The sequence below is a fragment of the Pteropus alecto genome, unplaced genomic scaffold (genome assembly GCF_000325575.1).
Source record: "Pteropus alecto unplaced genomic scaffold, ASM32557v1 scaffold3, whole genome shotgun sequence".
Classification (NCBI taxonomy): Eukaryota; Metazoa; Chordata; class Mammalia; order Chiroptera; family Pteropodidae; genus Pteropus; species Pteropus alecto.
The window spans coordinates 62,507,812-62,523,469 of record NW_006442484.1 but is presented as its reverse complement, the minus strand read 5'-3'; the positions used below and the strand labels follow the sequence as shown (position 1 = coordinate 62,523,469).

Genomic DNA, 15,658 nt, shown 5'->3' with positions numbered 1-15,658 from the left:
GAACCAATTAGAAAGACTGTTGTGGTATCAGGAAATCTTTGGTTAGAAATGGAGTTTTGATGTTGTGTTTATTTGGAGATAATTGTAGAGCAGTAGTTTAAATGAAGGGATTCTGCAGTCAGGCAGATTTGTTTTTAAATCTTTATCTTCCATTTGCTAGCCGTGTGAGCTTGAACAAATTATTTAACTTCACCAAGACTCAATCTCCACATCTGAAACTTGAGATAATAAAAGTATCTTAGTCAATGGCTAGTTGTGAGGATCAAATAAGTTAATACTGGCACAAAACAATCTCATAATAAATATAATATCTATCATACTATAACAATAATTAATAGTAGTAGTTGTGTTAGTATTAATGTATTATATATGGAATTATGTTTGGTCCTGAATATACAGTTCTCTTATACAATAAATGTCATGCTATTTAGACTATCCAGTCCTTTAAATATATCAGTGATATTTTGCCTTTGCAAATATGTCAATGTTGGAAAAATTCTGTTGTTCTCATTCCAATTCATATGCTATTCAATTCAAATGCTACCAGCCTCTGAAGAGATTTGGGGAATTTTTGGTAACATAATAGGTTCATGTTTGAGGGCTTTCCAGTCCATATTTTGCGTGATTATGACATCATCCATCACGCTTTATTATAGGCTGTCATAGCCTTGCTGACAACTGACTGTTCCCACTTGAGGGCCAAATGACATTTATGGTGGGCAGGTAAAAGTAAAGGGTGAATTTATTTGTTTTACTACCTGCAAGCTTCCTCTGGGGAGACAGCTTGTTGGTTGTTAAGTATTTGAGAGCTTGTTTACAAGGTTACCTTTTGCGGAAATGAGCTTTATATGCATTGGTGGCACATTCCTGATTACAAAAGAATGAGAACATTTTATGCTAAATATATAATGTATAAGGAAAGTCAAGATGCTGAACTACCCAGGAGAAATTAAATTCACTAAAAATTGAATTAAGATCTATTTCTTTTCAACATATTCTAAAATTTGTGGGACCCTTGAAATTCTGTTTTAGGTACTTACTTTAGAATATTATTAATATTAATTCTTGTACAGGATAAGATGAATAACTCCTCATTATAAGACATGATTGTGTGGTTAAGAAGGATTTCTTTTCTGTAAGTGTTATCTCCAAGTTTTTCTTTTAAAATAAGATTGTTAAAGTGCTTGAACACATCTTTGGCTAAAAATCAAACGAATCATGCAGCTTCAAGGTCATTTGTTAAATCTCATTCACTTGCTGTTATAAGAGAAAGGAAGAAGTGTCCTCCTTTGATAGGCTGGAGTATAATTCCAGATTCAGAAAGACTGGAAACCCTTCACTCTAGTGTTTTCAGAATTGCCACTACAGAATGTGTGTGTGTGTGTGTGTGTGTGTGTCTGTTCACACACACGTTAACACTTATGTCTTCTACATTTCTCCTTTCTTTCTTAGAATTCAATTCTTCAAGCTTTGTTTCTTTCAAGATAGTAAATGCACAGTTAAATCTTTAAGTGCCATAAAAGCAGACTAAGACCTTGATTTCAATCAGGAGGTCAAGGATCCACACCTGAAGAGGCTGCCAGACATTGTGTACACATGCTATTCAAAGAGATGGAGCTAGTCATTGCTGTTGAAAAGTGTGTGTGTGCATGTGTGTGTGTCAGTAGGAGGAGAAAAGGGAAGGTTAAGGTATGTGTGAAGTAAACACAAGCTGCTGTAAAACAGTTCAAGTGGTGTTGATTCATCAACCAAGGGAGTGGGAGGAAAAACAAAGAATCCATGACAGGTATAATGGTGTACAGAAAATAAACACCCAGAGAAGAGTGTTTTATTAACTTTCGACCCTCAGAGAAAAGGAAGTGTTGGACCTATACAGGCACATTTCATTTGATAGTAGCTTTATGCTATGAATAAACGTCGCTGTGGGAGTTCCTATCTAGTAGAATCCATTTCTCATGAGAAAGTAATGATTTTGTTTATAAAATTTCAGTTTGTGTCCCTCTATTTTCAAAAAAAAAGGAAATTAGTAGTAGCAAAACCAGAATTTTACCCTAGGTCCTTTTCTGAGAGTGCAGAGAGTTCCATCTCTCTCTCTCTGGTTTTCCTCCTCCAACCCCATCCACCTCATATTCAGCCCAAAGTTACTATTTATGTGTACCATGGGCTATATTCAGTATAGAAGAAAATCTCAAGCTAACTTACTGATGTCCTCAACTAAATACAGGCTATATTGTTAAATATGTTTCCTATTATCTGTTAATGTCTGTTTTAATAAAACAGTGGGAACTAAATGGTTGCTTCTTAATCAAAACCATGATTTCCTAAACATAAGCTATGTGATTCTGTTACAAATTGCCACATATAGATCTCCTAGGTCAAAACTTTTTTTCTTCTTATAGAAATAAATAAACAGTAAAATAATTATATACTCTGAAAGATCAAAGTAAATGTGACTAAAACCTGACAAAAATAAAAGTCTACTGGAAGGATTAAAAAAGAGATCACATTACAAATTCTATAGTTAATGCTTAAATAAATATGAGAAAAATGAACAATCAATAATTCGATATCATTAAAAACAGATGTAAAAACTATATACAAATGGAATTGTCTAAATTGTGAAGTAAACATTTTAATGTGCATTTTTTAAATTTGTTGTTATTATAGCTAAACTATTTACACTTTTATTCTTTAAAAAGTCGTAAGTTGTTTTGGCTTAGAATGTTAACTTTACTTTCCCCAGTGATCACAGCAAAGCACATTCTGTTTACCTTTTTTCTTTCCTTTCAAAGACAATCATGGTTGACACAGACATATTCAAGTTAACATTAGAGTTGATTCAGTGTAGATGGCAAGATGAAGTTAAGGTCTAGAGCCATGAACCTGTATCCCAGAAGTTTTTGGTATTGAAGAAAATGAAGTGAGTGGATGGGGTGGTAGGTTGGTTTAGACAGCACTTTTTTCTTGCTGTTCCTCTCATACTATGATTGCTCTGGCCTAGATTTTACAATGTAGAACTTGTAAGCTCTAAAATATAAGAAAAAAAGAAAGTACTTTTTTGTAAAAAAAAAAAAACAGTGTTAACAGTTGTTTAATATGTAGGAGTTTTAGTGTTGGACACAAGTAAAATCCACCGTGACTTAAAAACATTCATACTCTTACAGAATTATTTTCAAGAATTTTTGGGATTGTGTGCTGTTTATCCCGTAATTTTCTTTCATCAATTCTATGCATTTCAATAAAACACTTATTTTTAAACCTAATTCTTTCTTTGTATTAACTCTATTTAGACATAAACTTGCCCCATCATTTAAAAAATTTTTTTCGAGGCTTTATTGTCATTATTATTACATACACCAAAATGTTGTCCCATATGCCACTCATATTTTCACCTTTCATTTTGGGGTTTTTAAGAGCTAAGAAGTGTCTGTCCTGTACATCTTTGACCAAACTCCTTAATGAGGTATTTGTTTTATAGCCTATCATTCCTGAAAGATACTTGAGGTAGCCTCAATCGTGTCTATATGAATATATGTAGAAACATAAAACTTTTCAAATGATTAAAAAAAAAAATCAAAGGTTAGTCTTCATTGTTTTTTGTCTTTTCCTCTAATCATCATTTCAAAAATATTTTATTTTATGTTAGTTTTGGGTATACAGTACAGTGGTTAGACATTTATATAGTTTATGAAGCAATCCCCCCGTTTACTCCAGCACCCATCTGGCCCTACACACAGCCAACACAATACTATTGACTATATTCCCTGTGCTGTACTCTACGTCTCCGTGATTATTTTGTAACTATTAATTTGTAATTCTTCATCCATCATTTTTATGAAATTAAGTGGCAATTATTTATGCCATATCATTAGAAATTATACTCTTATGGCAATCTACTTTTGTAGGGAATCTTATAAAAATAAAATAATTCCTTATAACAAAGAAGGACTCATATATTTTAAATGTTTTTTAACAAAATAAGTTAAAGGAAAATAATTTTATATCTAAAGTGTTTTTCATTTGATACCAAAAGCAAAATGAACTGTTGTCTTTGGTCAGGTCAATCTCAAGTGTTTAATATGTCACAAGAGTTGGGGGTCATTGAAAGTTCACATAAATACTAGTGCATATCATAAAATTATTTGTGTCATAAAATAATACCACCAGAATGAACAGACCTAACCAAACCCCATATTTTGTCCAGAAAGCAAAATTATCTCCATCACTTTCCTTTTCTCAGTCATTGCTCAAAAACTGCCTGATTGCTAGTTATCTTAATTTTATTTGTTTATTTGAGCTTATTTTGCAAAATATTAAAAAGCTGGGATAAATGAAAATTTTAAAAATCAGTGTTACTTCCCCAAGCCTGGTTTATTCTAGTAATCAGTATTTTATCTGACCCTGTCTGATCTAGTCTTGCAAGATCAAACGTCCAGGCCAGCAAGCAGACAGTAAACAAAGCCCATGAAGGGTTTCAGTAAACACAAAGATTAGATGTTGAATGAAAATTAAACTCCTTGAACTAGTCCTCTGTACTAAAGTGGTTAAGTGGGTTGTGATTAAAAGAAATAAGTAATTATGATCATTATAGCTAAAATGATATAATGTTACCACATTTAAAGCACCTCTTGTACCCAAAAATGATTGTGTCATTTGCAGAGTGGTGCCTCAGAGTTGAATAGAGAAATCAATGTCCTCTGACCTGGTTTCATAAGGCAGCCCTCGCTTAGCCACGGTGGTACAGTGGTCAGGACAATGGCTTTAATCAACTGCCGGTACTTCTGCTTCTGCTGTTGTTTAGCTCTGATGAGGTAAAAGTAACTTACTTTTGTCTACTGAATTCTTCCAGGTCATGAAAGAAATTTGCTTTCAGATTTGGATCTAAAGGAAGGTGTTTGGCAAGGAAGTTTGTCTGCCCTCTGCCTATACTGTACTTTGTTTAAAGAAATACCAACATCAAATCCTAAATTTTATATAAATATTGGATTCATGGAAATAGGAACATCACTTTTGGAACCAACTACCTTTTATCTCACTGTTTTTCCAACATTTGGAGGAGCCTTGTGAATTTTCACTGTAATGATCACTGATGTTCATTCATTGATCACCTTACCCTACCTGGCCTTCCTATTAGAAGCTTATTGGTAGCATCAGCAGGTGGAAGAATGGTGCATGGAGAATGCGTTGGACCCTAAGTTCAGATGTGGGCTAATTCTTTACTTGGATCTGAAGAAGCACTTTCTAGATATACTGTTAACCACTTCTTTGGCCTGAATGTGTTTATTCATAGTTTAAAGAAGTAAAACAATCATTTGTCAACAATGTGGTCTGTAGATTAAAAGAACAAACTTACTATTTGCCAATATTTATACTATTTATAAGCCATTTTAAATACATGCTTTTAAAAATAAAAGGATTCAAAGGGAAAAAAGATCTGCTTTCCTAACTTCCTCTTTCCTCCTCATCCATCCATCCATCCATCCATCCATCCATCCATCCATCATATATACTCACTATTTACAAGACGTATAATATACAGTTCCTGGTTTCAAAAAATCTACAGTCTATCTATATGAAATAATAATATTACTCATATTTTGTAATTTAACAATAAATTTGAGCATTTACTTTATGTACCAGGCAGGATTCTAAGTGGAGACCATTACATAGCCTCTTCTTGCAAGAAAATTATAGTCACAATTAATTAAACAAATGTTTAGTCAGTACCTCTACTAAAGCCATATTCAGTGTTAGAAGCAGTGAGAGACATCCAGAAACATACCTGTAGCTGTGTTGCCCTCAACTTAGTGGGGGAGGCAGCCCTGTAAGTATATCTGGCAAATATATATCAGTGGCATAAACTAATGGAATGATAGCACAAAGAATGGTCCCTGCTGAGTGTCAAGTTTGTGAGGCTGGGGGCAGGCAATCTGAGAAGTAGCATATAACTTATGCCTTAAGGACAAGTAGAGGTTTACAAGGAGGAAAAGAGAAGGAAGAATGTTTCAGGCAACTGCAAGTTTATGATACAAATACTGAGGTGCAGAAGGGCATGGTGCATTTAAAAAATTATGAGTGGTGGCCCAATATGTCTAGAGTGGCAGTATGTTTGTCATGATATTATCATATAACAGATGCCCAGAATGGCTCAGATTTTTGATTGATGAAAAGGGAAAATGATAGAGCATGGCTGGGTGTGGGGTTGCTAGCAGCACCAAACTATGTCAAATGAGCAGAAATGTTTGGGACCTGGCTGTGGGGACCATTTGTGTTATAATGATAAAAAAATAAAATTGAGGAGGTAGTGACTACACCTTAGAGAACTCTGAAAGCCCAGTGAGGCATTTCGAGAATCACTAAAAGTTTTTCGGCAAAGAAGTGAAATTATGAAAATGGTGGTTAAAATTTTTTTTTCTAGAAACCATCTAAAACTGTGTGTGGATGTGAGTGTGTATATGGCAGGAGAGGAACCAGGTGGGAGGGAGAAGGAGCAGTGTGTATATCCTGGAGGAAGTGGGCAAAATAGAATCTACTGCAGTAATAATGTATGAATGTAAAGACAGTGAGGGAGGTGAGGCTTGGCTTTGGGTGGTAGTAGTGAGAAAGAGAGAAGTGACCAATGCAACATGTATGTGGGAAAGACAAAGAGAAATCAAAATAGAATCAAAGGTTTTGAGCTTAACTGACTGTTGATGGTTTTGACAGAAATAGAACAATATACATTGAGAGGAAGTTGCTGATATTTCAGTGAGAGTTGGTGAACTAAGAAATATTCATTGAGCTGTTTAAGATGTAGAGCCAGCTGATCAAAAGATGGAACTAGAGAATAGATTTTGGAGCCAATTTTTTAGATATAATAGTTAAAATGATACCAAAGGACAATTCTTAAAGGAGAGAATGAGAACAAGAGGGGATTGAAAGCTGTGAGAGGAAAAAGGGCCATGGTTTAAGAAGACATGATTAGGAAGAGAGTGGGGTTTCATGGAAGCCAAGGGAAAATGGGTTACTAGTGAAGAAATGTTATTAAGGGTGCCAGGAAGAGGAGGAGAGGTAATTAGAGGCTCTTAGCTTTGGCAGAAAGGAGACCAAAATGACATTGGGTGGAGCTATTTCTCTGTAGTGTGAGAACAAAGGGATTCTATATGCATCTAAGAAAGGAAGGTGGCAAGGAAATGAGGATACCAGATACTGGCTTAGTGAGGTCAGGATATTAAAAAAGCTAACTACAGCATTAGGGTTGTGTAACACACACTCTCCCTTCCCCACCCAAATACTCAAGAGAGAGAGGATGAAGCCAGTACGGGCCAAAGGCTCTGAAGATGAAGAGGGGTAATATGTCAGAGTTTGCAATCTAGGAAGGGATGGGATCTAAGGCACAGATTATGCTTTGCCTTTGAAAGAAAGAGAAATATCTATGTCTTCTTCAGAACCTGGAGGAAAGGAAACAAGATATAGAGTCAGGTTTTGAAGATGGAGTGAATGAATGGTAGGGAATGAGATAGCATATGATGGCGGTTAGGGTGATACAGTTATCTAATAGTGAAGGAGAGAATGGTTGAGATGGGGACCTGGTGAGGACACCTGAAATAGATTCTGGACCAGCCATGTTTGGGAAACAATGAGAAAAAAGTACAGAGTCGAACCGAGGTGACATTGTTAAGAATTTGTAGTGGTACAGGTCTCTTTAATTCTTAGCATTTTCTTACAGTGTGCTTTAAATTTCCCATAGTTTCAGATTTCCATTTATCTTACTCAGAAAAAAAATTAAAAACTCAAAAACAAAGATAGATCTGGCAGTGACTGAAGAAGAATCTATAGAGTTGTGAAATGAGAATTTTTCTAGGTAGATCAGGAGATACTAGCGTATTTAAAATCTAGTATGTTTGTGGTCACATCCTCTTATTTGGGGGCAGCCAGTAGGTTAAAATCAGAAAATTCTCTTGGTTTCTCGATCAATTAAATAAAAATTATTATTTATTTGTCCTCAGATGATTTAAAGTTAAAAGCTCAAAAGCACTTAAGTTTGCAAGGTGCAAACAAGTGCTATATAAGATGCTAGGACTAATGTGACAATTAGTCACATTAAATACAAGTGCTATATAAGATGCTAGGACTAATACAAGTGCTATATAAGATGCTAGGACTAATGTGACAATTACCAATGCAGACAGTTTAACCAGATGTTTGCCTGACTGATGATAGGCTTTCATTTTAAGTTTTGCAAGAATTTGAGATAATCTGACCTTGGATCCCTGAACTCCCAAGGAAATGGACATGGCAATGGACAATCTTGAATCATCTGGAGTACCAGTCAGGCTATAAGTTCTAACATTGGGCTTTTCAAGCTGTCACCTTTCTAAGTTCTGTTTCCTAGTAATTTTGATTCTTGAATAACCCCCTGCTAGACCAAAAGGTCCTTGAAAGATCATCTGGGAAATTCATACCTTGTGTGCCTTCCTGGGAGCCCTGCAAGCATAGGACCTTGAATATTGTAGGTACTTAGTAACTATTAATAGAAGTGAATTATATAGATGAGCTTATTTGAACATACGCACTTAGAAGTTTTATTTTCGCACATATTGTACTGTGACTGATCTTATTTGCTCTCTTATGTCCCATTTGAGAGAAAAAAGAAAAAAGAAAATATTTGGTTGTTTAAATCATATTACAGATGTCCTTAGCAAATTAGTAGTCTGTTAGAATCATTCTCTTTTTTTACTAATTAGTTATTGAGCTATAAGGTTTAGCAATAGTCAATTCCAGTGAAAGAGACAGTAACACCTTCATTAAGTTATGTAGCATAAGAAAAACATCCCTCTGCGGTATTTTTTCCAGTTAGTTTATTGAGTATTTTCTTTCAAAAATGCCCTAAAACATTTAAGTTCTGTAAAGTCAAAGAGAATGGCCAGTAGAAAAGAATGAATCATGGGGTGATTGTTTCTTCGGTTAGCTTTTCTTCAATAGGTTGAACTGAAGAATTAATACATGTAGAATGTCAACTGGCAAAAGTAGAATGCTCCTGAACAATAATACTGTTTCTGATATGTGATTTTTTTTTTGCTATCATATGTGAATTCACCTCCAAAATTATAATTTCCAATTAAAATAAAGAATAAAAATAAAGATATTATTAAATAAAAGTAGCTTTAACTATATGGAAAATTATAGGACTACTTGAAATCATCAGTAATATCGAACTGTGATAAAGCAGTGTTTGAACCCAAAAGCAACAATGGTGTTCCGATGAAGTATGGGTAAATATGGATAACGCTCACTTTTTCTATGGAGCAAAATGGGTCTTATGAGCTTTTATTGCCAAAAAAAAAAGGTGTCAAGATTCAAGGTAGACATATATATTTTTGTGGATCTTAATATGATGGTAAAAGGAGGTTGATAATAAGGGGAAAATACATCTAAGAAAACCAGTCATATGGTATTATCACAATGCTGGCAGGCACATTTCACCTATAAGGCTGGCAGCATTTTCCTTCCAAACCTTGTTTTATTAGGAGTTAACAAGTTGACTCTGAATTTCTTGCTCTAGGCAGAAACTTTGCAGGCAAGTTCTCAACCCAGAGACAGATTATCTTTAGCAAATATAGGGGGAAAAAACTTGAGTTTTCATAGTCCTCAAAGACTTAACTTTTTTTTTTTCTTTTGCCCTTCAGCCCTTCCAGATACCTAATATTTACTTTAATCATATTTTGCGAACTCTTCTGGTAATAGTTTTCCCCCCTCTCATGGTGTGGGATTTATATCTGCTATATATGAATTATTATCTTTATCTCTTGAAATCATGTCTGTCTATGTATTAATAGAAAATGGTTTTTATATAACAAATTGATTTTGTACTTACAGTTATTGACTAGGAGAGAATAAGTCAGAAGTATTTTCTGTGATTGGGCAAATTCAGTACTAGCAGATGGCATGCTTCTCTGGTTTGTCAGGGAAATTAGTGTTATGTTTACATTTTAAAAAGAATTTAACTCAGTGAAAGACTTTGGGTGAACAGTAGGGGTTTTAGTGTTAATGTGTAGTCCAGTTCAGAGAGAGGAGCCAAAATAAATAGCAGGTAGAACCATATGAAATTGCCATTTTTTCAGGTCAAAATTTTTGCATGTTACCAATTTCATATAGTTCAATCATATATGAATTTATTGTGATTGCCCAAGATTCTCAGGTTACTACCATGTCATGTGATTGTGCATAATCCATTTATTGTTGGTTACCTGTTTCAAAGAAGCAGTTTATATTTACAGAGTTTATAAAGAAGACTTGCTAAAGGTCTTTGTTATGTGATTCATGTCTTTCATCAGTAAGGTGGGAATCCATGTTGATGACTCATTTTAGCACAAAGCTTTTTTGCTTGCAAGAAAAATGAAAAAATGGAGGGATTCATAAAAAGAAATATGAGTGTGAATTTGCATTAGATGACTGGAATGAATTGATACTAAATGACAAAATAGAGATTAAAAAGAGCTATGTTTTATCATCAAATAGAAATGCATTTTAAATCATAGGCAGATGTTACAGGCTCATCTATGTGTACCAAATTGTTAAATTGTCTGAAGCAAATCTGTAGGTAGAGTTTGTTTTTTTTTTAAAGCTAATATTATTCAGTACTGTTCTTAGGGCCGATATCATTCCTACCACATAATAGTTGATTAATAAATATTTATTGAATTAATATTGAATTAACAATAAACAAACAAATGTGAATAATTCAATTGTTGAATAATTAGTAGTTTCTAGAACTCATCAGATTTTTCAGTCTGTCACATCAGGAAGGTTTACAGGACGTATAGCGGAGGCGTGACATTGAGCCCTGACCATTCAGATAACTTATCCATGCATCATGCCACCTTTGCATGTGCATGCCACATACATGCGTACATACATATACAAATAGAAAGCAGGACTTATCTGTTGGAAAGTTGATTAGTTCTGACTCAAAACCTAAAATTAATAATAACCACATACATCAAGTTGTGCAGTTTAGCATAATCAGTAAAACAAAGGCTGTAAGGTCCTGAAGACATAGGTTTGAATTCTGATTCTCCCTTTAATAGATTTGTGATATTACTTTTTCTGAGCTTCTTCAATAAAGTGGGTATACTAATATCTATGTCACATAATTGTTGTGAGAATTAATTGACAATAGTATGTAAAGGGTTTAGCTTAGTGCCTCAGCTATTATATGGGTGATTGGGCCTGATGTTACCTGCAATGCCAACATGTTTTCAAAGATATGAAAGTTTTAGCACTTATAATAAAAACATTTTTTTCTCTAAAAGAAATCTATTAAAAAGTACTTGTGAAACATTCAGGCCCTAAGAACTTACTTTGTGTTATACAGAGAATGAACAAGTTATTTGACTTCTCTGGTATTAGATGGGATCACTGTATTTAAAATTGGTCTCCAAAGTTTTGGAGTGAGGAGTGGGAAAACAAGGAATTTGGGATGGAGGTTTGGAAATCAAAAGCAATGATGTGCTCATGTGTTTTTTCTCTATGCCCAAAGGTTTGGGTACCCATTGGAAATTATCAATTTCTTTGGGATCTTTTTTTTAACCAAGAGTGACAAAGACAAGCCCATGTCTTACCTTTGTAGAATCACTTCCAGAGTACTTTCTGAGGCTGAAGGAGTCACAGAGAAATTCACCATCTTTTTTTTTTTTTTTTTTTAATTTGGCTTATATTCTTTTATCTAGGGTTTCAGGAGATATTCTGGGGGAATACTAGAGTGTTATAGCATTCATTCATGCTAATTAGTTTACATTCGCATAAGCATCTTAATGGTTTCAGAAAAATCCATAGGCCAGAAATTGCAGATATTTTTCAGTGTGAAGCCTTTTACCCATTTCATTGCTTTTATTTCACAAAAGCAATTGTGTTAAGGTTTGCATTGAAATACTAAATTCATAGTTCTGGAAGAATTTATCAGTCTTTTAAGCAGTATTGATAGAGAAACTTGCAAGAGCAATACCACAACTACCACAATTGCCACTATATAAATTAGTAATATCGTTGTTGCTGTGTGGAGTTTCACAATAAGAGATGTCTTAGGAAGGTCCTAACTTTTTGCTAAAAAAGTCAAAAAGCAGAAGAAAGTATTCTGAGAAAAGGAATTGTTTTGAAAATTCTAGAAGCAATATTCTTTAAGATGCTAGTAGGTAACTTGAAAGGTTGTCATTTATCTATCTATCTATCTATCTATCTATCTATTTATTTAAGTTTATTGGGGTAACATTGGTTAATACAATCATATAATTTTCAGGTGTACATTATAGTTTGACATCTATATATTCTATTGTGTGATTACCACCCTAAGTCCAGTTTCCTTCAGCTACCATATATTTGATCCCCTTTACCCTGGAAAGGTTGTCTTAAAACTAGTTTACAGGTAATCCTCATTTTACAGGTAATGCCCAACCCCAGCTAGTTAAAACTCAGGTGTTAAAAATCCTAGTTTACTCTTTTTTCCACCTATACTATGCCATCTTGCTCTGATTGGCAGGCATCTGTGCTAATCAGATGCTTCTCCTTTTGCTCATAAATCCTTCTTGGAATGTACACTTTGTCACTGGAGTGTATTTTGAGTATTGAAAATTTACTAGGTTTACTTTACATAGCATCTCTAGCAAATAAATGTAACAAAAATAATGAAATCTAATTAAGAGAAGTACTAAACCGAATAGGAAAAAAAATTTTTTTCCCCCTTAATTTAGGGCATTTTTGATGCCTACACACCTACTCATTCCCTGGAAACTAAAAACAAGTCATTAAATATTTACTTTTTGAAAATACTACAGGACACTTTCCTTCCTTCTTTTAGTTGAAGTAAATGTAACGCGTATGTAGGCATACCTCAGATATATTACAGATTTGATTCCAGACAATTGCAGTAAAGCAAATGTCATCATCAAGCAAGCCACATGAGTTTTTTGGTTTCTTAGTGCATATAAAAATTGTGTTTACACTATACTGTAGAATCTATTAAGCGTTCAATAGCATTATGTCTCAAAAAGCAATGTACATACCTTTAAAAAATACTTTATTGCTAAAAATTGCTAATAATCATCTGAGACTTCAGCGAGTAGTGATCTTTTGGCTGGTGGAGGGTCTTGCCTTGATGTTGATGACCACTGAGTTATCCTAGATAATTGTAACAAATATAATAATAAAGAAAAAGTTTTAAATATTGTGAGAATTACCAAAATGTTCTACAGAGACATGAAGTAAGCAAATGCTGTTGGGAAAATGGCACTAATAGACTTGCTTGTCACAGGGTTGCTACAAATCTTCAATTTGTAAAAAATGCAGTATCCGTAAAGTGCAGTAAAGCAAAGCATAATAAAATGAAGTATGCCTGTACATTTAAAGCATATTTTCCTCATAAATTTTTTCCCATTATTTTATTCAGAATAATTTTTGAAACTTAATGTTGCATTCATATAATATTACTTTAAATTTAATTTCAAGAGTTGGGATATTATGTCATTTTATTTGCCATCTATTTTTCTGCCTCCTAATTCATAGGTCAGAATATGAACTCTTAAGCCTCATTTGGAGAAACTGAATAGCAACATGTTCCTGCATATACCCAGAGGCATGCGATTCAGTATTGATAGTGCATTCTTTTAAACTGTAGGGATTTGTTTTAAAACTTGATATGATGTAACATGGCAGAGTTACTTGAAACAAAAGAAAAGATTGCAATTCTTTAGATGACCTTTAGGAAATAGCAGACATTGATCAGAATGTCCTAATCAGGAAATTTTGAAATGGGAAGCCTAATCTGTTAATCATAATTGTACAAGTATTTTTTTCTGAAATTTACAATAGCACTTTAACAAAGATCTTTCACATAGATGCTGGCTACGTAAATTTTGCTCTGAGATAATAAGTATCTGGTATAATCTCAAAAGACAGTAAATAAAAGCAAAGGTAATTTAGACTTTGATTCTCAAACTTTAGTGTATATAAGAATTGTTGGAATCTTAGTACACATAAGGACTCTAAGAAATTCTGATTCCAGGCCCATGAATTTATATTTCTACCAGTCTTCCAGGTGATACAGATATTAATAGTTTAAGACCATATTTTGAGTATCTCTGAAGTAGCAGAGACTTGAAATATACAATGTACAGCCATTCATCTCTGTCTACATATACACATACACACAAAGACCAGATGAATATAATAGTAATGGTAAACATTGCATAGTGCCAGGTACTGTTGTAAGTGTCAGCAAATATTAACTCATTTAATCTATACAATAATTCTTCATGATAGGTACAATTATTAATACACAATAAGTATATGAAGAAAATGAGGCACAGGGAAATCAAGGAACTTGCCTAAGGTTACATGTTTACCAAGTGGTAGAACTGAGATTTAAACCCTGGCAGTCTGGCTTAGAAGACTCTACTTATAATCATTATATCATACATCTTTCCCAACAAATAAAAAGTTGTTTACCCAAAATTGCAATAAAGAAATTACCCCCCAAAAAAGTCTTCAATATAAAACAAGATTTGTGTGTGTGTGTGTGTGCGTGCGTGAGTGCGTGCGTGTGTGTGTGTGTGTGTGTGTGTATAGTATTGAAAATGTTCTTGCAACCACCTAAAAAATATATATCAAGGATTTGCAATAATTAAAATAAATCCTTGGCTTCCTGGGTGTATTGTAAAATAAAATGAGAATTTTGAACCAAATGCTTTTTAATTATAATGCAGATAAATCCTTTGGGTCGGGTGTAATCTTCCTGGTATGAACAACCTGCCATAGCCCGCAATTATGGGCATTGAATAGCTGATGGTCAGAGGGTGTTCTTGGTTTGAACATTGACTGTGATCTTGAGAAGGCTTCAGGAGCCCCTGGAATTCTAATTCAGGGCTATAAAGGCCTCTCCTACTTTGGAGTTAAATGGAATCCCAGAAGCTCAGAAGGTGGTTAGATAATGGTTTCTCATTCCCTGCGGTTTTCACTCAGTCTCTGAAAGCTCAAAGAAGTCGGCAAGATCCTCCTGGAACTGAGTTTCTCAGAAACCTGAGCAGATTCCAGATCTGTACTGCGTACCGGCAAGGCCTCTGGATTGGAATCCTTCCCCAGAGGTTAGAATAGCTACAGAAAGCCTCTCAGCTGTTAGCAGTGTGTCAGCCCTACTTGTTTTGACCGTTTCTCAAGCCACATCTTGTTTGGGGATTTGCACTTGAAGCTGGGGACAGCATTCCTTCCCAGGCTCTTCTTACTCCATAGGTCACCTTCAGGACTTCGGCAATAGTAGAATCAAATTCACAGTGAGTTAAATTGCACTTCTGATTTAGAGCCCTGGAAGTAGTTGTGTTTTTAATGACTCTGTAGTAAGTAAGTATTTTAGTCTTGTTGAGAATATTTTCCATTGTGCGAATATTGCTTTCATAATCAGAGGCAGCACTGCTTTTCATCCTTCACTTTTTTCAAGATTTCTGATTAATGGCTGAATATTGCAGAGATAAGATGGTCTCTCAGAGCCAAGGTGTTGTCTTTGGTCCTGGGTGAGTTTAAGGCAGACTTAACTGATATTTTCTATCAGAGTGAAAAAGCAAAGTACAAAATCAAGCACCTCTGTTAGGTCTGTACTTCATCCATTGTGATTACTTTCAAATGATTTGAA

At 34.4% G+C, this 15,658-nt stretch overlaps 1 protein-coding gene across 4 annotated transcripts in view; it reads left to right on the top strand.

The window, feature by feature from the left end:
* SATB2 (SATB homeobox 2) overlaps positions 1-15,658 on the top strand; it is a 180,544-nt gene that overhangs the window by 87,321 nt on the left and 77,565 nt on the right. For all 4 annotated transcript variants that reach the window (XM_025039435.1, XM_025039434.1, XM_025039433.1 and 1 more), the window contains one exon: positions 12,374-12,380. In XM_025039435.1, coding sequence (XP_024895203.1) covers positions 12,374-12,380 — 7 coding nt within the window. The remainder of the gene's footprint in view (positions 1-12,373; positions 12,381-15,658) is intronic.